Raw genomic sequence first — 25,088 nt, 5'->3', positions numbered from 1 at the left:
GCAGGCACAGTCTTCTGACTTACAGAGGAAACAATTCAAAACCATCAAATACTTYGTACTGATAGGTAAAATAAACAAAATAAAGTGGACAATATACTTGGAGATAACCTACTTGCCCAGAACTTTGGCGTGCAGCCAGAGATATTCCGGATAACCACTGGACATCACAGCTTGCAGAACTGAACAAAAAAATTGCAACTAGCAATAGTACAACAACAACAAAAAAAGAAAGAAAGTGAAAGGGAAAAAAAAAAAGCATGGAAGATTTCTTCTCTTTCCAGTCTGTAATTCAGATAGGAAACAAAAAAGTTCATGTTCATGCACTTATACAAGAGCAATAAAAAAAATTAAATATTTATTTTGAATAACAGGCTCAGGTTCAAGCTGCAATGTTGGCAATGTAGATTTTAAACACAGATCACAAAAGCGTGCACAAAAAATGTATTTGAGCAAAGAACAAAATAATACTAAGAATTATACTAAGCAGCTGCTGATTTTAAAGAAACAAAAAAGGCTTGTAATCACTATACAAAATATAAAATGTATTAAACACTACCATCCACAGAACAGGTTTATTTTAGTTTGATTATATTTAAAAATTATTTGTGTAGTTATTTATATAGTGAATTGTAAATGAATATTATACAGTAACCTCCTTTTGGTCTGCAAAACCTTTGTTGCACTATAGCACATCCAATCACATTGCAAAAAATTATTATTTTTCCCTACWATCAATAAAGAAAACAATCATTGATAATACAGTAAATATTGTCAGGTCTACAAATAATGAAATTAAAAAATGACTCCTCCGACTCTGAAGCGCTTTCCATGCAAAGTCAGCACTTGCTTCTTTAAACAGAGTGCACTACCAAGCAGTGTCAGGGTCGTAGATGCTCTTGGTAAGACTAAACCTTACAAAAATCAAAGATTGAATGCAACCATGCAACCCTCTTACTACTGGGTATACCCACTGTGTTGCTTATCAATTTATTGCCTTTCTGGAATATCATTCAAGGCATCAAAATTAGACTTATGATAAATATACATATAATGAAAGGACACAAACTGCTATTTGACACTACTACTGGTAATGTCTGTGCTACGTGAAAGCACCTTTAAAAAGAGCCTATGCGGCAAGAGATAAGTGTCTAAAGATTCAAAATGAATCAACAGTATTGGATAACAATATAATTCTCAACTCAGAAGCTGCCTCAAGATTAGGTGCATCTTCAGTTAATGTAACAGGAAAAAAAGGCAATGGATTTTATTTTATTAATTGTATCCACTCATAAACTGACCTAAGGCCACCAGATGTGCAGACACAACAAGTTTTCTTTTCTTTTTTTACAGTTCTTTAAATTGTAGGATGATAAAGGAATAGATCTATTTAAAAACAAACAGCTATTTCATCTATATTAAGAGGTGGCACCAGGCGTTGGGTTCACGTTCTGAGTGGCCACCTGTGGTGCAACTTCAATGATTCGTGGTTTGTCTATAATTCTGGCCGTGCGGTTGCCCTTCTCTACAATGCCAATAATCCATGCTTGGTGACCTTCACCATATTTTGGAGACTTGATCTCAGCACAAAAGCGTGCTGCCTGTTCTCGTGGTAAACAGATGAGGAGGCCTCCTGCAAAGAAAAAACAGAGCATTAAATGTCTGATTACAAAGCATTTCTACCTTGGTCTGCCAAATCCCTATTTAGACAAGTACTTGATGACTTCAGTGAATTCTGACAGACTGCAGGACTCCAGGAGAAGACATGGTGAAAGTCTGTGAGCTCTCACTTTACAGAAAGAAGTTTGTTCCTGAATTCAGCATTGGTGCATGTGTAAATGAAGCCAAATACGCACAAAAGACGTTGGCAAAATGACACTGTACTGATGCCAACAGATGACAAACAACACTGGCATTGTAAACTTCTTGTAGAGGCACTTTGCAATCCTCTGTTAGGAGTATACACACAGAAACATTTTCAATCAAGGTCATCTTCAGGTACCTATAACCACATATTGGTAACAGCTGATTCTGCAAGTAATCCCATTGATTGCTATGAAATCATTCATTAAGCAGGGACTGTTAGAAGTCAGAAAATTAAATACATGCTTGATCCTGTGCTCCCTGTGACAGCCAGGACCCATTTGCTAATAGGGATTTTCTAAGCTACTGCCTTTCCCAGAAGGCCTTTTTTTCTCACAGAGAAAACTGCAAAAATACTTCATCTACTAATGCATGCTTTTCTGGAGCAGCACAATAACCAGTTAGCAAGGCTGCCATTCACTTATTAAACCTACAAACACTTCCATTCTAAGGATCCCAAAGCACTGAATAAGATGACTTTACAAGTGAAGTACTAGGATGAGTTTCATCATCCACTCTGGCACAAACTTCCAGGAGGCTCTGGACAAATCATTAAGTATTTTGCTATCCTCCCCTCTATTACTAAAATTTAAGAGTTGTTCTATATTTCCTACCTTTTTTAGATTTATGCTGTGTGGCCTATGAAACACTGCACCACAGAACAATAAATTAATCTGCAGATGCCTAGTTAAGCCTCAAATATTACATGCAAACAGTTTTTACAGCTCTTGCCTGTACACTGCTGTATTCCAATAGAGAGCAGCCTCTTTCAATTTATCCAAACAGGAATTAGACACATGCTGAGGCTGGCCTACTCTTAAAAGGAGAATGATAATACTGGAGTACCCACAAGTTGTTTGACCCAAAGTCTTCCTGCCTCAGTGAAGGGCAGCAAACCAGCATCCCAGCCTCAGCTGCTTGGAAACGGGGCCATCAGATCCGAACCAAACTTGGAAGCCAAGCGCCATCTACTGAGCCAGCTGCCCTGCTCAGCTCATTGCTCTCACATCTCTGCACCTTAGTGGCGTTCAGACAGCTCCCAAGCACGCTGGATACCTCTACATGGAAACTGCTTTTCCAAGCAAACAAGAGAAGTGGTGACTACGGACGCTTTTAATTTAAGGCTATGAGAAGAAGTAGCTATTGAACATTAAGTTGGAGAGAAAYATTTGACTATGAAAATTGTTTTTTAGGTTTTGTATGGAGTAAATGAGTGTGCTATCCATAAWAATGGCTAGCTATGGCAGACATACCAGAACATAAGAACTTCCAGGTAKCTCCATCAAGAACAAGAAACACAATGTTTTAAGCTCTTCCAGATGCAATTCCTTTGCAGTTCATTTGCCTGTTAAGTACCATTCTCATGGAAGGCTCTAAATCAAACCGAAGAATATTTCATGTCACAGTGCCAATGAGCCAGGAAAGAAGTTTAAGTGATAGTGCAGAGAATTTACTAACAGTCAGAAGGGAGGAGTTGAAGTATTGCAGAGAAAATAAGCAGGAAGAGCAAGATAACAACTTTCACTCATTATCTTTTCTCCACACAAATTCTACAGTTTTTATCAGTTATACRCACAGTATTACGTTCTTTGTCAAGATCAGAAAAGTATGCCAAAATGCAAGTTTCTAATCAAAAAACATTTCCCACTTGACTGCTACATCCCACAGTTTGATCAGGAGCTCTTAATAAAGGCTGTGGGCTACTCTTGATCAGTTACAGGATTCCTATCTGCAAGGACTGTAATTACTTCTCTGGTAGGTTGACTGGTCTGTTTAACCCTTTGGGTAAGTCCTAAGATTTTTCCCACTATGCTTCTAGCATTCCTAGCTGCTCTGAGCAATTTTTGTCCCATGGATAACCACAAGAAGCCTTCACCTGTGCAAGGTTACAACCACCAGGAATCTGACTTGCTGCAATGTGCTATTCCTACGGAAAACAAAGCAGCAGTGCCACTCTGCACTGAAGCAAGCAGCATTCCCTGTGTACCTCGTGCTAGCAGCAGGTACCAGTGACGTTATACCAGGTGTACCAGTAGCAATAACGGTATACCATTAGCCACCACTGAAGACAAAATAAATGGGCCACAGACTGCATGAACAAATGGCCTTGGCAACTTGAGAATTCATTGTGTGCTTCCCATTTTTTGTATTGAAAGGAAGCAGATACTGCCATCTGTCCTGGCTTACATCTCTAAAAATTATTTTTTTTAAGAGATTTTGACCATACCCATTTTTAACTGTTGTACTGCAAGCAGAAAACTGAACACAGAACTGAACTTCAAAAGCACAAACTAGACCAGACAAAGCTTTCCAAATAAGTGGAGAAATGCAAATAGTTCCATGAATGAAAACTAAGTGTCCCTGCTTCTGCTAATGCCTCTATCATAGTGACTAATAAAAAAAACGAGATCGTTTGCCTTTCCTCTCCTCAGGCACCAACGCAGTCCTCCTATCCTATCCATCTGCCTATTTTCATAAAATTTACAGAAACATTGCATATTTGAAATTCTTCTCCTACACTAAAAAGGTTTGTTGACATCCATCAACAGCTTCAGAAGTTGTTAAAAGAGGACTGAAAAAATGCACATGCATAAGTATCCCATACAGAGTGATACTGCAACTTATTTCTGCAAGTAGCCAGTCTAATAAACACAATTAAAGTGACTGAAAACATCCTCCCGACTGCAACTTTAACCATTAGCAAAAGTTACCTATAAGATAGCACAAAATCATGTAAAATTGATTTTTAGTAAAACTAACATTAAGCAGCTATGTCTGCAGGATGAAACAGATGACATAAGAGATCTTTCCAACATTGACTTTTGTCAACAGGTGCCCAGCAAATGCATATCAGAAAAAACAAGTCTTAAATCCATTCAAATCCTTTTCCAGCAAGTTTCTCATTGCCTGCCCACTCTGCTGCAAAACATCTGTTCGTAAATGAAGAAGCTGCAAACATAACATTTCTGGAAGTTTAAGACAACAGAATAAAGGTATAGATATAAGAACAGCCCTGATGAGTTACCCTAAAAGGCATCCTCACAACTGGATCTACAGCTGCAGCAATGCACATGCTTGTCTCCATACCAACCAACCTTGGGACACAAAGTGTGCAAACAGCAGGGGTCTGAATGCTGTACAGTCATCTCAACACACTGTGCCCAAGCTAATACAGACTTCTGCATGGTGTCAGGCTATCTGGTTAAGTATAAAGCCCACAGGACTGCAGTTACACCGCTTTCAGACCAGAGCTAACATGTCCACGTGGCTACAGATCTCTGCAATATTAGGTAGATACTACCCCATAACAAATTCCTACAGCCATCTCTAATGTCAGAAATGCAATGCTAATTAAATCAAATATACATACATATCCAAAATTCATAAACAAYTGAACGTGTTGTTGGTCTTTTTAAAATCAACATCTACATATGCTGAAAGGTAAGCCAGTCAGAAATTCAAAAGACACCCCTTGCTCTTATTCCCAAGTGGCAGCATCTAGTTTATGTTCCAAAGTCAACTGTTCTCCACTTTCAAACATTCTTACAGCACTGCATACAACTGCACTGCTTCACATTCTTTCAAGGAAAAGCTAGCATTAGCACTGGATGCAGGATGGACAGCTCTGAAGACTCAAGTTCTTGGTTTGCTGTTAAGCTATACTCACACCAACTGCTACACAACCCTCTGCCAGGGCCACTCACCTGAAAGCACCTTGTAAGTAGGGTAGTTCCAGCTCCATGTCAATGAAATTTTGGCCTATTTGCAACCAATAACAAATGCCATTAGGCAGTGCTATTTGGCACTCTGGTCATGCGGACTCCCAGGTAGTAAGAGCTGGTCTGATATTATCAAATTTATTCACATAGCTTGCCAAAGAGCCACCAGATATTTCTGGTCTCTGCTGACTAAAGCTGGATTTGAACTGTTGAAAAGGTTCACATCCCATATCCTATTACACAGCATCTGAGCTATACAGTCTCTCTAGGACAGAGCGTCTGTTTAAACACAGATGGCTAGGGAACAATTCAACAGATCATGGCAAGTTGTGTATTCACTAGGGGAAAAATTTATGGCTCTCACTGTGATGTTTCTTTCCAGATCTTTGGACTGTTTTGCTACAAGGGGCCCCCTCTGTTGCAAACTGCAGAGAACTTGGATAATAATTCTGGAGAGCAGGAAGGAGGTGGGGGTTAGGAGAGAAGAGAAAAAGACAGATTTCTTGCTCTACTTTCTCTTTGGGAGATAGAGAAGATAGAGTGTGATTAAAGAAAAAAAATGTAACAGGACAGAAGATTCAAGAGAAAAATGAAGTATAGAGACTTCCATCAGAAGTATTTATTCCAGTAGGCTAGATGGACTATTCTCAATGGTCAGAAAATGTTCAAATATATCAGAAGTTTTTACCACATGATGATTGTTTAAATGCTTACCTGAAATTAACTGTAAGCTAATAGTCCAATTCTCAGTACATTTTTGTCATGTCTGTATTTATTGCCACTACATATGCCAGCTTTATTGAATAGAGAGCTAAAATACTGAAGTCAGAGACCAAATTCTTTTCTTGCTAGTAGTTACAATCCCTTAAAGTCAGGTTGCATAAAAACATGGGGTACAAAAAAATAAAAATCTATATTCCTGATGTCTGCGTGTAGTGGACAGAGAAGGCCACAGTCTCCGAGACTGGCCACTCAGCATTGAACGCCACACACATTTATGAGAAACACAGCACTCCTTTGACTGTCAAGCTTACTGTGTGTAGTTTTACTTTTGAGAGAACTCCGTGTCAGCTGTGCTGGGATATTCTGTAGTTAATAACTGAGAGAAAAATAGGTTTCAAAGGAAAAAAAATAAACCACAGAACTCTAACTGCAAAATGTTCCAGATATTCAACACAGTAAGGGTTCTATAATACAGTGTTTCAAAAGGAAGGAGAAGGCATTCCAAATAGGATGGTGGTTTGGAAATTATGCTGAAGTCAATTGTGAACAATTTTATGGCCAATGCTCATCAGAATCATAGAACAGAATCATAGAATCAGTAAGGTTGGAAGGGACCTCTGGAGATCATCTAGTCCAAGCCTCCTGCTCAAGCAGGGTCACCTAGAGCATGGTAGACAGGGTTGCATCCAGGTGGGCTTTGAATAGCTCCAGAGAAGGAGACTCCACAAACTCTCTGGGCCAGTGCTCTGTCACTCTCCCAGTGAAGAAATTCCCCCTCATATTCAGGCGGAACTTCCTGTGCTTCAATTTCTGCCCATTGTCTCTTGTCCTGTTGCATGGGACAACTGAAAAGAGTTTGTCCCCATCCCCTTGGCACCCTCCTTTCAGGTACTTATAGACATTGATAAAATCCCCCGTCTTCTCTTCTCAAGGCTAAACAGTCCCAGCTCTTGCAGCCGTTCCTCATAGGGCAGATTAGCTTGTCTATACCCCAGATCAACTGTGGTTTTGAATGCAACACACAGCATTTGTGGCTGTACATTTGAAATGGTATTAAATTAGGATGTGGAGGTGCAGGGAAGGAAAAAGGAGGCGTGTCACTCACCTGAGGTCTCTGGACAAGTCCCGTGCATGAGGCCAAACATATTGCCACAAGCCTTACTGACAGCAGCCATCTTGGCAAGAACAGGAAGATTATGAATAACGAAGGACACCTCATTTCGCTGCTGTTTGGCCAGGTTTTGTGCATGCCCCAGGATTCCAAATCCTGTGATGTCCGTAGCTGCATGTGCATTGAAAGTGTGCATGAGTCCAGCAGCTTCAAAACAAACAAACAAAAAAAATCAGTAAGCGCAATGCTTCAACAATACAGTGCACAGTTGAAATGAAGTTGCTACCTTTGATTTGAATCAGATTCGCTGACTTTTTATATAWAAAAAATTAAATCTCAAATTAAAAAAAATCATGCTGGAAGGCAACTGGAATTCACCAATGCTACATGTAACCTTTTAAAACATCAGCTTATATTTCAGGTATTATTGTATTAAATTATACTGAAAATTTAACACCAAAGTTAAATTTATGAGCATGCKCTATTAGACATGTGCTACTAATTTATATTAATGTGTATATATACACACTAATATATATGTATACTATACATATACACTAATATATATATTATATATATATAATTTATACCCCTAAGAAACAGGGGTGTACTCCTGTCAAACTTCCCCAAAGTTTAGGGCCAGAGAGTTTGAGCTCAGTTTTGCTTCATTAACAGCAAAGACCAGATTCATATTGGGTCAATTTGCTCACGTCTCTCTCTCTGCCACTCCAGAAAACAGTCACAGTACAACTTAAGTTCCGGACTTACTTTACTTGAGTTCTCGATACTTGGTTTAAGYGCTTAAAAACAAAGCATGGAGGCTGTGGGGGGAGGGAGCGCATGTGGTGGATGGACAGGCAAAGCCAGTCTGAAGTCCCAGCCTCCCCACCTATGCATTCATGGAATTCTTAGGTATTTGCAACTGCAGAGGCCTGGCTTTGAAAGGCACCTCTGTAGCCAGAACAATAGCTCCAGTTAAGAATATTTAAGTGTTGTTAAAGGTGGCTGACAAAAGAGTGGAGAAAAACAAAGCCAAAAATGTTCTGCCTTTCTTTGGTGCTTCCCAATACATAAGCAGGACCCAGAAGTATTCTTTTCCATTAAGACAATCCTGGTCACTTATTTTTCCTGGAAGACTTTGTGAAAGAATGAAAAAATCAGTGGGATGACATAACAAATGCCAAATAAAATCTGAATAAATGGGAGAAGGATATTTAACTATCCCTGTCCCTTCAACTGAGGTCTAAGAAAACACCTARTTCAGCTCTCTGTTCCTCCAAAGACAGCTTGACCAAAGAAGGGAAATCCTGGCTTAATGTTTCTGGGGTAAAAGCATAACCTTTGCCTTCCAAACACTAAAAGAAAGGAAGAAAAACAAAAAGAAACCACATGCTACATTTTCCACAATTGGGGAAGCACAAAACAGTTAAAATTTTGAAACAAAAATGAAAAACTTCTGCTTTATTACTCTATTCTCCATTTTTAACCTTACTGCAGTCAGACCTTTGTGATTTCCCCAGGCACAGAAAAAAAAAAGGAACAAATCCAATATATTTCTCTTTAAAACATCCTCTAACTCACTTGGATGTTAGTTGCTGCACTCATATGAGTCATAATCACCTCCAGCAGCATTTGTGTTTCTGCTATATAATTAAAAGAGGGCATTTGATTTTAATTTACTTGCTTCACAAACATTGAACAGAAGAAAGATGGGGCAGAAGGAAGGGATAAAGCAGCTGTGCCATATTTCCCAACAGCAGAGAAATGAAATTAAATATGCATTTGACAGAAAAAAAAAATCCTACTCCTCCTCCCCCAAGCCAACCCTCTTCCCAACCCAAAACACACACACACCACACACACACACCCCCTCTTCTTACCTGTTCTGTTGAGCCTTGCCATATTCATCATTGCTTCCTGGTATGCTAGTTCTACATCTTCCTGTGTTACTACTAGTTTGATTTTATTCCATTTTTCTGGCTAATGGATGAAAAAGATGATTCCCTTAGGTTTTCATCTATACATTTTAAAACACAGCCTTATCACTTAAAAAAGAAAACAAACACACAAGGAAAATAGAAACTAGAATCCTTCATCTAAAATACATTATATTGCTTTTTTTGCTCAGTGTAGAGAAGGGCTGAAGGTTCAACAGTCAGGGTACTTTATGTGTGTGTCTACAGTACCTATTTATTATTATTATTATTTTAATATCTATTAGGTATTAAGCACCTCATATCTCACTCTCCATGGCAGAGTGAAGTGGAATAACCTGCCCTATGTAAACAACTTCTTTGAGGCAACTCCCTGGCTTGAACTCTGCAGCCAAACAAAAAGAACTTTGTTGCTGGATATTGAGATTTGTAATCTCTGGTTTTTGTTTTTAAAAGAGAAAAATTCTCGATTCTACATCCAGATACTTTGACAAAAGGCCACTGCTACATGGAAGTCTGGCTCTCAGAAGGGCGTGTTCACTCCAGGGAGGTAGGATTAGGGGAATCTCATCAACTTCCTTTATAGTTTAAATTAGCCAATTACACTTTCTTTTATCCATCTCCAGTGTCTTTTATGGACTTACGCCTCCATCATATGCTAAGAAGTGCTTTTCATCCCAAATGGGTCTCAGAACAATTTAGAAAACAGTACCTTATAAAGAGCAATCATTTCATTCATAGCTGAAATAATTCCAGAATGAAATGAAGCAACTATTTGAGAGCAACATTACAAACTGGTTTTCTTTCCCCCCTCTCCCCACAGTGAAAATAAAATTACAGAAAACTGAAGTAAATAAAAATAGGATTTTTAAAGCCACAATGTCTACACTGCTAACCCACAACACATACACACATATGYATATGTATACACACACAGAGCACAAAATTCTTAACCAAAGGTGCCATATCTGCAAGAACCTGCCTATGGTGCTGGATCGGGATAGGAACTTGTCAGAGAGCACTGACTTCCAGGGGTATAAGAGTCCAGAAGAAATTAGGTGAGGGGAAACAGACTGGTCAGTCTTGATATATTATTTATTAAGATCAAGGAAGTGTAGGAACAAGATCAGATCTGAAATTCGGTTAAGCTAGTTTCTACCCCAAAAGAAACAATTTTTAACTACATAAATGAAAAAAGAGCAAGATAAAAATAAATTAGGCTATTATAGGSTGGACAGAATACAGATTATTCTTATTGCAAATAACACTGAGCAATCCTTTCGCCTAGTTTTCAGATAAGGTCTTTAGGCTCATCATGGGATGGAGACAGTTCAGATGATGGGAACAGAAATCACCACAAATGAGGCAGAAGCAAAACTGAAGGCTGAAATTAGGAGGGCCACAAACACAAGCAGGATGCAACTCAGATGCAAATTCCTCATTACTATAGCAATCAGTTACTGGGACRTAGGAACAGTAGGGAGGGAACAAAGCCCCCCCTCCCCCAGTAAAAAACCCTTGACACCTTGTAAAGGGAACTTCAGATTTCTGAATGGAAAGGTATATCACAGCAGGGTTTAAAAACGCCTTTCTGTAAGAGATGCAGAGCAACCTTTCACGCTTTTAGGCTGAAAAAGGCAAAGGCAAAGAGCCTAGTTCCCAAATGTGGGCCAGTCTAGTCATTCCACATCATCAGCCTGGCAGCTGGAGCCACAACAAACAGCTCCATCACCCAGTATGTCCCTGCTCTGGTCCCCTGGGGCCCACAGGGACACCAGCTCCTGTAGACTCTCCTTTTGCCCCTCTGTTGCAGCCAAGCCCCAGCTATGCTGTTGGCAGCAGCAACTAATGTCTGCAGGAACTGGGCAAGCAGGACAAATTTTGCCTCCATTTAGATTTTCCTTCTATAAGCAGCTCTGACATGGCTCTTGACATGCTTCTGCCTTACCAGGAACTCATCTGCTACTGCTCTGTGTGCAAATACTTCAGCCTTTTTTATTTTTAAATTTGTTCTGGAGCTCCTAATCTCTACACTCTAGTTTTCCCTTCTTGTCTATGCATAAACATACTGTACCATGTACCTTCTCCCACATACTTTTCAATACAAAGTCAAATTCCTTACTGAACCTTGATTTACTGGTGGCTTTGTGACGGGTAATTCTAGTTTTATTTTCCCTCCTTTTTCAAAAAAGAAAGCTAAAGAACAAGGCAGCACAACTACTCAGAAATTTGCCTATCACAACCAAAGATATATGCTGTTTACACATAGCAGGAGGATTGATTTCCTTGCTGCCTCCATTTTTCAGACCAGAAAGTGTTTCTAGTTGACAGTCAAGGAAATTAGAAATACTTGAAATATGTGAAAATTCAGAATATCCTTAATTTGCAAGTCTGTGTGTCAGTACAACAATAGATATGTTAAGAAGTGAGATTATGGCCAAAAAACATACTATAAAAGGGTGTCTTGTTGTTTCACTTTTGTTCCTCAATGATTTTCATATCAAGATTATCTGAGGCCCTGATCCTTATATTTGATTGGAAAATGCAGGATTCTGCAGCCTCAGAGGTCAAAATTGCTAGGCCAGGCCCTGTTAAGGAGGAAACAAATAAATACCTTTTTCTAGTTGTTCACACTTCAGACTCCAATGAAGGCTCAAGTTGGTTCTCTACCACTTTTGCTAACACAGACTTTGGAATTAGAATTCATCTGACAATTTAGTGGCCAACAGCCAAGATGAAGTAAATTTGAACTCACTCCTCTGCCAGGCTACTTGCTCAGTAGTTGCACAAATAGTAAAGATGCATCTTTTTAAAATGTAAACTGAGCAGTTACAACTCTGCAGACATACTGGGAGCCAGACAATGTAAGCAGATGCCAATTTTACAGTCACTTTTTACTTCAGTAGTTACATTTTTGCCTGAAGTAACAGATGGAAATATGTCTATATACATAATGCCGCTAGAAATACTCTTATTGAATGCACAGAGCAATACATGTGAAATGTAGATATGTTTCCATGTACACAAGCAGAGAGCTCTTGAATGCAGACAGCAATTCTGGCCCAACCGACATCAGCAACCTTTCCCCAATTATTCTGGCAGGTAGAGGAGGGCATAATTTCACCCAGGGTGTTAACCTGTAGCTCTGTTAGTCAACAATTTTGTTTATTACAGCAGTGCCCGAGAACTACCAAGAATTAGACCCAATTAAATTGGACTTGATATAAATAGAAAATAGYAAACTGTCTCTATTCCAAAGGTTTACATATAAGCAAATAAGGCTGAGATCAAGGAAGAAGCAGGAGGGACAGATGGTAGATCGTTCCCAGATGAGCTCCCAATATATCTATTACACTTTTTGATATTTTGAGGCTTTGGGGGAAACAAGGAAGGCCACCTTTAACTCCCCCCCCTCTTTTTTTTCCAGTTTACTCACAATATCTAGCCACTGGTGGACAGCTACAGCCACTTGAGTTCCCAAGGGTTTAGTTAATACAAGCACATCTCCTGGCACTGCATTGTCTGGCCTGAAAACAAAGAATTCATACGAATTAGGGAGTGAAATTTACACATTATTARGAATAAGCACTGATAATTCACAGTCCCATATATTTTATTATGCAATTAAAAAAAAAAAAAAAAGCTAATTGCAGAATTAGCCTTTGGGATTCGTCAGCACACGATATTACTGAGCAAAAGAGTTGCAAACTTATTTAAAAGTGCTAACCCTTCTTTCATATAATAGAACACTTCTTACAATCAGAAACACACAAAACTATGTCTTTTCTATCAATTTATTGCAGGCATAAGATCGGATAGGAGAAAAGTCTGATCTATCTTTGTTAATCAGCACATAAGATAATAACCAGCTAGGATCAGGAACAAATTCCTTTCTATACCATAACATGCCATGGTGGGACATTCAAGATTGGCTACTGTTAAATGGCCAGAATGCTGCAGTTACAGCCATTAATAGGATAACTGGGACACTGTTTAAAATGTACATCTAAATATGACAAAGAAGTATGTCCCAAGTAGTCTTTAATGCCTTTTAAGGTTAGAAGCTTAACTCCTTTCAAAAGGAGAACAGGATCACAAGATATTGGTGGTGGTGGGGAATAAAAAGACCAAAATACGTAATATCTGTTGAGTGCTAAGAACAAACACAAGTAAGAGAAGGTACAGCTTTATTCAGCAAGAGAAAGATCACAACATGGTATTTAAAGGATTTTTAATGTAACACTTCAGACTAGTGCCTTTGATTGTTTAGTGATTTAACTTACATTATAAATTCATTAGGCTGACAGACTGTCGTGGCCACTCCTCCTAAAACAATCCAGGGATTTAACACTGTTTGGCCACCAGTAACAGATGTTCCTGCCTCTTCTGCTGCATCTTTGAAACCCTGGATAATTAGAGGCATCACTTTGTCTCTTTCCTAGAGATCAAAACAGAAGTCAGAGTTCCATACACAGCAGTGTTACTCATTTCAAGACTGGTCCAGGACCTTAATTGCTCAAGCCAATCCCCTGATGGCAAGAGCTTATGACAGAAAAGCCAGCCTTAGGAAGAGGTTAGTCTCCTGAAAATGGTATGCTATTCCATAGAGCTACGGTTTTACAGCTCCTTGTAAAATGCTGAAGAAACATTTTCAAAAAGGTCACATGAAAGTAAGTCAGTCAGAGTTCTGGAAACTCAGAAGAACTATCTTGCTGTTATAATTGGGTACAGCCACAGCAGTGCAGTGCAATATCACAAAGTTAATCAAGCTGCAGTTGGCCTCCACTAACCTGCAAAAATTTCAAGTCACTCCCTTCTTAGAAGAAACAGTCCTTCTTTGCTAAAGCAAACAAACATGCTGGTCACTTCCAGAAAAATAACAGAAAAGAAAAGCAATCTGTTTTAGCTGCTTTTGCTTCAAAGAGATGTTATAAAACTGACATAAGAAAACCCAAAGTATCTGTCCAGATTGTTAGATCAATTGGTAAGCAGCTGCTGCCTTGGGGCAATATTCTCCTGAATTGACAGGAATAGGGACATCATTTGGTGAAGAAGAAGGTATTCGCAGAAGATTAAGATGACACTGAAAACTGAAATTTTAGCAATTGGCTTTGGAAAGCTTATGAAGCAAGAACCACACAATGAGCTGGGGCACTCAGTAAAGCCATGTCTTCAGCTTGTTTTTTTAAAAGAGCCCAAACTGTGAGGAGAAAGTACAATGAAGAAAATATATCACGGCATGTACAGCTGTTTTGGCCCTTACTTCAAAAGCAAGTGCCAAAATCTTACCCTATCTGTCATTTTATTGCTGATTCCAAGGAGCATCAACATGTTGTCGCACTCTGTAACCCCCATGGCATAAAGGTCACTTAGGACATTGGCACACGCTATCCGCCCCTGAAAAAGAAAGAAAAAAAGCTGGAGGACTGTTTCTGTATGTTCAGGCAAACACCTGTCAAAACCAAAACTTCTGAGGTTGTACTCTAAGACAGCTCTTATTTCATAGGCTCCTGCACTCAGGAATCCAAAGATGTGACATAATGCATTTCATGTCATGTGTCCAGCTAAGAGTCCAGTCTAAGACAGATATCTGTTCCCTTCACAATCAATAAAAGAATTCCTCATAACTGCTTGGTCAAAGCTTTCTCTCACTGGCTATGCAAGAGTCTCATACAAAGAGTTTAGACCAGATTCCTAATTTCAGAGGCTGAAGTTAGGCAAGACTAGCTTTGATAACAAACTCAGTTTGTTTAAACTGATATATTCCTTTTAACTCAGCTCCAGCACAGAAGGGTACAGCACTAACTGTGGAGACTACAAGTAGGTTAACTTACAACTGCTAAGGAGCTAACCTAAAAAAGCTTATAGTGCTTCCTTATATTGTAGCCTTTTTCTGTTGGGATGTCAGCAAGAGGCTGGCCACAGAAGACAGCATATGCTGGGAATAAGAGAGCTCAGGATTGTCAGATGCAGGCATTGTCACCAATTCAGAGCACCCACACCTGCTGAAGGAACGCGTGCACTTATTCAGGTGACATTTTCATTTGTGCATTTTCTTAAGAGCACATACAAACTAATTAATATTTGTGTGTGTGTGTGTGTGTGTGTGTGTGTGTGCGCGCGCGTGTGAGTGAATAACTCCATTAACAAAGCTTTCTCCAAGAAAGCCTAGTCTCCAAGCAGAGGTTCTCTGAAGAATTCTTAGAGCTGACGGGACTGAGAAGGGCTCACTTGGGTCACATGAGCTTAGTTACTCTAATTTTGGTAAATTAATGGGTCAGAGTTAATCTGCAAGTCAGGTTTTGCCGGGGTATGGACACAGCAGAGATGAGACACCAAGTTTCCTGATGAAGATGCAAAACTTCCTGATGAAGGATGTGCCTTAAGGGTTATCAAAATCAAAGTGATTTTGAAGTACAGAACAAATTCTATGTGCTAGTCTGGAAGATATCATACACTTTAATACAGTTATTCTAGGTTTACAGCTGCAGAACTGCAATCAGAATATGGTTCTATAAATTTTAAATCTGTGGGGTTTTTTTTTGTTTTATGTTTTTTTTCCTAAAGTTCAGAGGCAAAACCACCATGATAAAACCAGCATTAACAGATAAAAACTATGATTAAAGAAATAAGTCTTAGCTGGAAGACAGATTTAAAAAACAAAACAAAACACATTTCTGCCATTTCTAAACCCTTACAGTCTAATCACAGATACAAGATCTTTGCAGAAATTAATATTACCAGGTATTTACCTCACTTCATGATGACATGATTAACACCTCCAAATCACAATGAAATACAATGCAGTTTTTCATAAATTCAAGAGCTTCCATTGGCACCAAGGCAACCCATCACGTATTTGCAACTGGAATATGATTTAATAATTTAAACTATTAAGAGAAGAATCAGCTGTGCACTGCATGGGCTGATGAACATTCACTGTTAAATTTATAGATGTTAAGGACACTAAAGTCTGTCATTTTCCTTTTCTGTAAAGGGACTATCAAACTCTCCAGAACTATCTTCAGTATTTACCAAGCAAACTTCTGGTTTATGCCCTCTTAGAAATAACAGATAAGTTTTTAAAACCACAATGACAACAGCTCTCTATTCCAGTAGTCAGAGGTCAGCCTAACTCTAGTTTTACCTAATGACAAAACCATCATGCAAGCAAATCCATCGGGTGCAAGTCTCAAGTCTGAAGTAACAGAGGAAACGATATGAGATTTGCCATCACCAATAGACATGACAGGACTCAAACTAGCTTTAGCCTAGTTGTGTCCCACATTTCACTGAAATCTCGCTGAAACTCAAGTAACTCCTTAGAATACTAAGAACTATTTATAAGGGCAAAGAGTAGGTATCAGACTCTCATCCTCAGTCTGGAGTARAGAATCTTCAAAAGCATCAAGATATTCCCTGCAATGGAAGGGAACCCTTCCACCCCTCCAAACCAGCTAATTTCCTGCTCCTGTACTCAAAAAAGGCATCTCTACAACGTCATAAAGGGGGCCATGTAAGGCCTATTACCAATGTAGCTTGATACTTACTATGAAATCTATTCTCAATTGCTTATAACCTTTCCAATCACAAACCATTTAAGCTTCAAAGTCCTATGCTGGATACAAAGCTGAAGAAAAAGGTAAAGGGGAAAAGAAGGAAGAGTTTTTTTGCCTGTAAACTGAAGAACTTTAAATTTAAAATAGCCTTCCTTTTGTCTGTCTGACTGCCTGTTCTCTGAAATAAGAAATCTGAAGTTCGGCACAGTCCATATGCATTTCTGGACATTTTTTCTACCTCAGAGTCCAGCTTTGCATTTTCTGCTTACTCTTATTGCTTATTTTTTCCCTTGCACTGGGAAGACAGATCAGATAAGGAGCTGCATGTGTACAGATAGAAGAGATGAGACTCTGAAATGGACGATACACCTCCAAAACCAGACTAGAATTGACTAAGTAAAGAAACAGAGCAGAAGAACAGGAAGCAGAGAGCGGAACTGTGATAGTAACAGGCATGGGAGGAGGAGGACAGGGAAAGACGCAGTTGGAGAAACAGGGCAGAGGCTTGGGAAGAACAGAGTCTAGAGCAGTCCTTTATGTACCCTGGGCACAAACTCAGAATTCCTGAATCTCACCATTCCTCTGCTCTTAAGAAGCATCCATAAACTTCCTGGCAAATTATTTCTCTCTCTTTTCCAACTACTGTTGGTCCACACAGCAAATGGCAATCTGTATTTCCCCCAGTTACTCTAGTCCCCACATGAGAGAGGCCTGAACAGGGGATCCAGTCATTTCAACCCTGCTGATAATTGCTGCGGGTATCAGCAAGAAGCCGTATGACATAATCTCTGYTCTCAGTTAGCTTTTAAGAAGACATACACACAAGCAAACAGACTAAGAAATGGCAAGCCATTGCATTAGAAAGGAATTGCTAAGAATGAAAAACGAAGCACATGAGTACTCAGAAATGCTGAAGTTACRTTTTCTGGTGCATGTGGATCTCAGTACAGACTTTATCTAAAATACAGCCACTGGAGTTGGACTAAGGCCAAATTTACATTCTGCTCCTACCACATTGGCCTTAACCTTACTTGTGCATAAAACCAGCTATCTGTTACTGCAGCACCTAACTCCCTTGTATCTCCCAACAAGACAACACTCTTCAACAATACTTTTTTTTTCTGCCCCCCTATAACGTTCTCACATGATGTTAAAGCAAGTCCCTTGAATTAAACTTCCTGGGAGAGCTCGACAACTGTGTATTTTAGAAGCAAGTCTGAAATCTTGGCCACTCAAGTTTGCAGAAACAGAGCTCTGTCGGAACAGGAATCAAAGAATCTGTGCATACATACATGCAAGCATAACACCTGGTCAAGCATGCTGAAAAACTGAGYAGGTCCCTACCTCAGAGTGAGTATCCAAAACTTACCCAACAGAAGGATCTCACAGAATAAGCAGCAAAATAACAAAAAGCATGCAATCATATAAACAGAAGTAAAACAATACTTTAATGAAAAGGAATTGCATTGAAATCAAACGCAATATGAACTCTAGCATTTTTCAACTTTCATTTAGCTAACATTTACTGTAGAGTTCCTTACAACCTTATTAGGATCTTTTTTAAACACGTGTTCATTTCCTCATTGCCTTCTGCTCAAGTCAATACTGATCATGGCCACACATAACACCACAGAGAAATCTCCTTTCAAATGGACAGAATGAAACATGGACACAGAAAGAACCAAAGTCAAAGACTCTATAAAATTCTACAACTTACGCAAAGCGAACTTATCTATCTGCAGAGTGGAAATACTGCAATGGGAAAACTGGTGTTCACAAAGTACCCTGAGATTGCCAAGTGCTATTGTCAACTACTGTCATTTAGGCTTTCCCAGTTATAACTGGTTACCTGGTTATTTCAGAACCTCAAAAAGGCCAATTACAACATAACTCTCCTTGTAAGAGGAGCTCACTGTCTACTGCTTCACAGACAGCTTTTTTTCCCCCTCCTTTTGTGCTTTCCATGCCAAATCACACAGATCTACAGATGGAGGGAGCTTTGAATTTAAGGCAGTAGTCCTCCCTACTTTCACCCACACAAAGCAACACCATAACATTACTGGCCAACATGGAATGAATTACAGGACGAAAGACTATGCCTATCCCTCTTCACGTGTATTTGGAAAGAGGATGAATGTAGTTAATCAAACAATTAATACTGCATATCAAGAACAATCAAAATTCTCATCAGACTGGTAAGTGAGAAACACAAATGAAATCAGCAATACATCTAACAGTAAGTTTAGCCAACTTACCATCATATAAGGATCATCCACAATAGGATAAATATAATCTGTCGTCTGGACCAACGACAAACCTCCATGTCTTAATGGAATAACACATGTGTCCATCCCAATTCCTGCAAAGACATAAGTCCATCCGTCTTATGAGTAACTTTGCCCTTGATTAACGGTTGTTCTAAATAAGAAAACTTATAGAACACTTCTGTGGAATACAACTCACAATGCTGTCTAAGCAAACGTGGCAAATTTCCTGCCTTAGAGAAGGCACATAGCACATATAAGAGGAAAACCAACCAGAAAAAGAAAAGAAAAGAAAAGCTCATGTTTAGAAGATATAAACAGCAGAAAGCAAGAACTAAGCTACAATGTTCTACAGCTTGGTGCAATACAAGAGCAAGTTGCTTTTGAGAACATCCGCATTYATCTGCATATAATTTAAAGTTAAGAGGAACTGGATAAATTGCTATCATCAAAAGCAAATAGGTCTTCTCGTTACTCTCATTTTAATAAAAACATAGTGACAGTTTTTAAAAGGGCATAGCCTCTCATAGAAGACATCTCCTCACTTCAGAAGCAATAAAAAGAATGGCACAATCACTGCTTAGGCCCCTGGTGAAAAATGATTCACCCACTTGGAACAAGTGAAACTGTGTTAATCTCTCCTTATTTCTGTGAGGCTGAAACCTGGCAAGATGATCTGCTAGACAGAACAACTCCTTTGAGAAAACATTATCACACTATCACACTAGTATCACACTAATAGTGGATATTTCAAACAGAATAAGCAATATTAAAATCTCTATAGGCATTTGCTGTGACGCAAGAGCCTGCACAACAACAGCAGGTGATTAACTATAACATGCTAACTGATCTATGCAACCTGTCAACARGCTTTTCCTGGTGGCAGTGGTAGGCAGCTCACCTCATTCCTTTGGTGAAAGCAAGGTACTTAGAATTACTTTGTATACACCACAAGGCAAGAGTTCTCCTACAAGCAGTTTTCAGGGATCAGATGTCACACAGTGACTTTTCCCCAGGTATTAGCAAAACACTATGCAACAACAGCTACAAGCCAGCGTTTGGCAGTGTCCTGTACAGGACTGGTGCTAGCTGCTAGCATTCAAACTCCTAGTGAGGACACGGAGCAGCAGGCCTGCCAGGTAGCAGGCATACAGGTGGAGAGCTACCAAGCCAAAGATCTGATCACAGAATAAAAGAGATACTAAAGAAAGCTCATGAGTAGCAATTAAACACTGCTTATTCTCCACAGTAGCTACCAAGCTACTATGCACATCCAGTACTTCCAAGGAAAAGCTCATAAGCACTTACAGAGAAGTGGCTTGTGTACAGAAGCTATTTAGCCCTTGGTTCATCTATTGATGCAAGGTTTTCATTAAATTTACAGCAAAAGTGCTGTTTGACAGACAGTCTCTAAAGAGCCACCATTGTCTTCCTGGCACTAATTTTCTCTTCTGCAAAAAAAGGACTTCCTAATTAAGAGAATCTGTTAAGAGAGGTGTTTGAAAAAGAGATTTTCAAGTTTAATAATAGCTCAGAGAATTAATGCCCAAACTTGTAATTTCTTACTCATGGATACACTCAAGGCCATTTTTAAGATTACTCTGAATAATATCACTCGTAGAACACTAAAAATTAGTGAGGCAGAACCTGTTATTGATAATTTCCCTTCTGACTGCATCAGAAAAGCATAATACATATGCACAGGCTGTGAAGTTAGTTGGCCACCCCTTTTAAGCACAGGGCATCAGAGCAAGTAATACCAAATTAATCTGGAGACACATTTGTTAAAGGGATACTCACGAAGAAAAACCCATAGTTTTAGGGGATCTGAATTCTCCACTTTCTATTACTAACAGATTTCCTGTTACATATCACACCTACTTAGTGATCACATTAGCCTACTTTTTACCCTTTCATATAGCTGGAGAAGAAAAATGTATTAGCAGTTCCATTACTTTTTAGAGCCTGTAAAGTTTACAAGAGGGGGGAAAAACAGCTAGAARATTAAATTTAAAACAAATTGTTAGTGATTTTGGAAATCTGCCAAATTCAAAATGCGGTTGTGAATAACTACTATTTAGTTTGGAGGGGAGAGCCAAACAAATAGCAATTTGGGGCCAAAAGAAGCTCATAGTATTCCTTACTAGGAAATACTATAGTGCCACTCCAGCTCTGCACACAATTACTGCTTAGATATTTCATACAAAGATCTCCATTGTTTAAGCAAAAACATGGGCTCCTTACTGATCTTCCACTGAATTCAATTTGTTCTGGAGTAATGCATTGAAACCTGTTAGTTTGCTAATATATAATTTGCCATATTAAAATAACTTTATACAAGTTACTGGAAACTAAATTGATAGTTAACTAACTTTGGAATAAATACTACATTGATATTCTTATTTGAGGAAAAAAAATCCATTCTGCACTGTAAAGCAGAGATTAAATATGCAGGGCTGAGTAAACAGACAAACAGAATTAAAAGTGTCATTAAACACATTATCTACGTTCATTTATCTATATCAACATCAGGTACAGTAGCTGGTATCAAAATACCTACATTTGCCCTGTTCCCCATGTAGATTGCTTGTGCAGGTTGTTTTCCCTTATTGCTTGCATCATTGTGCAAATATCAAAGAGAAAGTGAAGCTGGCAAGAACACAGAGGTCTTGTAAACACAGCTTTTTCCAGGTAGCTTCTATAGGTGAGCAAAAAAGTTAGAGTGGGGTACAATGAAAGGACTGAAAGGGAGAAAAAAAAGAAAAAAAAATCACACCTGTGAAACAATCCATTCCTAGTCTTAGCTGAAGTAAGTTTTCTTTTACTTCCTCACTTTCTCTCACTCACTCAGCGTTTAAGTCAWGATTATTCACTGCATAAGTTTTAGAAGCCAATGTACTAATATGAATTTTCCACAATTAATTGATACTACTTTGTTTTGCAAAGCATCTACTGGGGAAAGGGAGGAGGAGACTGTAACTCCTAAGCATGTGTCTATGATTACAGCCATTCCCAGCTCTGTTTTTATTTCATAGTTGAGTGCACTGCAGCATGTTAAATAATTAAAATAAAAACCCGTTATTCTTATATCCCAGATGTCAACGAATGTCAAATATAGTCATTCTTCAGATTTCTAGATGCTGTGCATGCATTATACAACGTATCATTTTCAAACTGATTGAACAAATAGCAGATGAGATTGAGTCACTAAGCACATGAGAACAGAAGTATCTCAGGTGTCCAGAGATACAGCTACTTACCCAACCTGGGCATAACTGCCCCCAGGAACTGTTCATCTTCCTGAAAATGGTTTTCTTGTAGAGATTCAAGCAGTTTCTGTAAGACATCCTGAGGCACTTTACAGCCTGTGCCTTTAAGTTCAGTGAATCGGGTCAGACGGAAGCTCTTGTCCAGTTCATAACTTTCTGGGTTAAACGACTCCCGAACGGACATGGTTCTTTCACACAGACTGCTGGCCTTTCCCACCCCAGAGCAACGGTATCAGTTTCTTTGCTGATCAGTCTAATTAAAAAAATTGGGAACATTAGACATTCCTAGAACCTACAAGATGTTTTCTACGTAGAGCAAATTAAAAAGTAAGAAAAGAAAAGCACTTCACGTATTGTACTTGTTGTAACAGGTGAGTATCRTATCTCACACAACCCATTTCTCCGAGACCACAGAGGAATAACTCCTCTTCCTACCTTCCAATATTTAAGACTGTAATCACACCAGACCAATCACAGAATGATTTTTTCCAGTTATGCTGCGTAAGCTTTTCATTAAAAAAAGAATCTAACACACCAACGTTGTTCAACACAGAGGTAATGAAAGAAATAATAGTTCCCAGAGCACTGAGGCCAATTTCTAAAAGGAAACCTGGGCCCCGATCCTACAACAYGCTCAGTGGAGACATCTGTTTGTACTCAGTTCAATACAGGATCATGACTTTAGTCATTAACATATTAATTTCAAAAATGATACACTTTTCAAATAATGGTTCAGCTTCAGTTCTAATGTAAGAAGCTGAAACTCCTTATTACACATGTTCTCCTGGGGGGGGGGGGGAAGGGGGAGAGAGAGAATGACACAACCCCAGAGTTACGTTAGTACAGGTAACAGAAGAACAAAGAAGAAAAAGTATTTCATCAGGATGGTTTACCTGCGAACATGCCATTTTACATTTTAATATGTCCATAAAAATGAAATGTTGAAAAAAAAAATTTCTTGCTTCTGAAGCCCTTTTTTAGTCAAGTAATGATACTGAGAATACACAGAGAACTGTCCATTAGAACATTAATGTAAAAAGACACTGATGTAACTCATTTAATAAAATTCTTAACAATGCGCATCTAATTTTAGAACTTCTTTCCACTCTGACTCAGCCACACACCACACACCAAAACTAATAAGGCGCCTAACCAAAATGTTGACTTCTAAACAGAAACAGCAGTGATTATTTGCAATTTATCTTCCTCAAAGAAAAAGTTTTCAGGAATTACTGAAAGTGATCTACACACAGCAGTTTCTTAGAAAGCAAGTATCTTGCGTAACAACAACGAGAACAGAGTTCAGCATGCATTACTGATACAATATGATAGTGATGATCATGCTGTCACTAGGTTAAGTTAAAAAGAAAACAAATGCAACTGAYCAGTACTCAGCAAGTTCAAAAACAGTTAAGAAGAAATACAAAATAAAACTGTGCAACAGATCCCCTCAGGACTCTTAAAGGTTTATGTAACTGATGTAGTTAACTCTACTAATTTATTGAATATAGCATGTAAGAATTTAAGTTTTAGACTCCCCCAGAACTTCTCATATGGAACCGAACTCCCCTCTACAGTGTTTTCCCTCCTTCTCCAGGAGGCGTGTCACTTATTTAAAACAAATCTTCTAAAGCCTAGGCTTGGGCAGTAATCCAAACTCTAGTTACAAGAACGTGTCTTGGATGAGCAATGAACTTAGTTCATAGCACTTGTCTTCCAACGCAGGACCCTAACCACTTGCAATCAAACAAAAAAAGTTATTGATTGGAAAACAACCTGTCAACAGAGACAGGAGACAACAGCTTTTCAAGGAGGKGAAAATTTTCAATTCATTCTAATTATTCCTAGAAATTTGTAAAAAACAGCTTGTCCCACAAGGGAAACATTTCTCTTCATCTATCTAGAAACTGTAACATGCTTAGCACCCCCTACCTACTTACATAGAAAAGAACTGAGGAGCTACAGTCTACCAGGAACTTTTTGCAGTCTTGAGGACTGTAAGACACGATTAATTATACTTTCCAATCTGAACATAAACATTGAAACGAACAAGACGATTTTATTTAATGAAAAACATCCACAGTGCAGGAACACATTAACTTTTTAATGAAGTCCGGAATAAAGCAACATGCAACAATGTATTTCACAGACTGCCATGAAAGCAACCTTGTAAGACTCGAGTTTCCTGCGACTCCTGGYACAGTGAGCAAGCAGGCAATTTTAGCGCTAAGTGCATTTGCAAAATAAACGCTCCCCAGTAGAAGGGAGGCACCTCACAACCCGGACGTTTCATACTTTTAAAACAACGGCARAGCAAATATTAAAAAAGCAGAGTTTAACCGTTGCTCCCCTAAAGCGCTGAGCACCGAGGGGAAAGCTCGGCCCGAGGAAGGGCGGGGGAGGGGAGGCAGGTACCTACCCACAACAACCCCAGGCGCAACCGCGGGCGCGCCAGAGCGCCGCGGCGAGGCATGGCTCCGGGACACCTTAAATCTCCAGCGGCTGCCTTTAAAGGCGAGCCAGGGCCTTCATCGCCGCTCTTTATGCGGCCGGGGGGAGGAGAGGAGCCGAGCCGAGCCCGCAGCCTGCCCCTTCCGCAGGGAGAGCCCGGCGGAGGGCGAAGGGCCCCGCCGCCTCCTCCTCCTCCTC

General features: G+C 39.2%; 1 protein-coding gene across 2 annotated transcripts; it reads right to left on the bottom strand.

The window, feature by feature from the left end:
* Positions 1 to 324: 324 nt before the first annotated feature.
* Positions 325 to 25,082, bottom strand: SEPHS1 (selenophosphate synthetase 1). 2 transcript variants are annotated; one of them, XM_085299161.1, is made up of 9 exons: positions 24,859 to 25,082; positions 22,431 to 22,692; positions 19,162 to 19,265; positions 14,637 to 14,744; positions 13,631 to 13,785; positions 12,784 to 12,874; positions 9,294 to 9,393; positions 7,408 to 7,620; positions 325 to 1,630 (listed from the first exon to the last, which is right to left on the bottom strand). In XM_085299161.1, exons 2-9 carry the CDS (start codon positions 22,621 to 22,623, stop codon positions 1,416 to 1,418), a joined length of 1,179 nt encoding a protein of 392 aa, XP_085155287.1. In that variant the 5' UTR covers positions 22,624 to 22,692; positions 24,859 to 25,082; the 3' UTR covers positions 325 to 1,415. The 2 variants fall into 2 exon arrangements, with proteins under 2 accessions (XP_085155287.1, XP_085155293.1); XM_085299167.1 differs by lacking the exons at positions 22,431 to 22,692; positions 24,859 to 25,082 and adding an exon at positions 21,731 to 21,816.
* Between the last annotated feature and the right edge of the window lie 6 nt (positions 25,083 to 25,088).

Source organism: Rhea americana, unplaced genomic scaffold (assembly GCF_003343005.1).
Source record: "Rhea americana isolate MKP2758 unplaced genomic scaffold, rheAme1 scaffold_1, whole genome shotgun sequence".
Classification (NCBI taxonomy): domain Eukaryota; kingdom Metazoa; phylum Chordata; class Aves; order Rheiformes; family Rheidae; genus Rhea; species Rhea americana.
Note: the sequence above shows the minus strand (reverse complement) of the source record. Positions and strands in the feature narration are given on the sequence as shown.

Bases quoted from the DNA above. Each gene is read 5' to 3' on its own strand.
- SEPHS1 (XM_085299161.1), bottom strand. From the start codon at position 22,623: ATGTCCGTTCGGGAGTCGTTTAACCCAGAAAGTTATGAACTGGACAAG. The intron at 12,875-13,630 runs GTAAGTTAAATC...CTTTGTTTTCAG, and splicing joins CAGCCTAATGAATTTATAAT to GCCAGACAATGCAGTGCCAG. The intron at 7,621-9,293 runs GTAAGAAGAGGG...TTTGTTTTGAAG, and splicing joins GGCAAGGCTCAACAGAACAG to CTGCTGGACTCATGCACACT.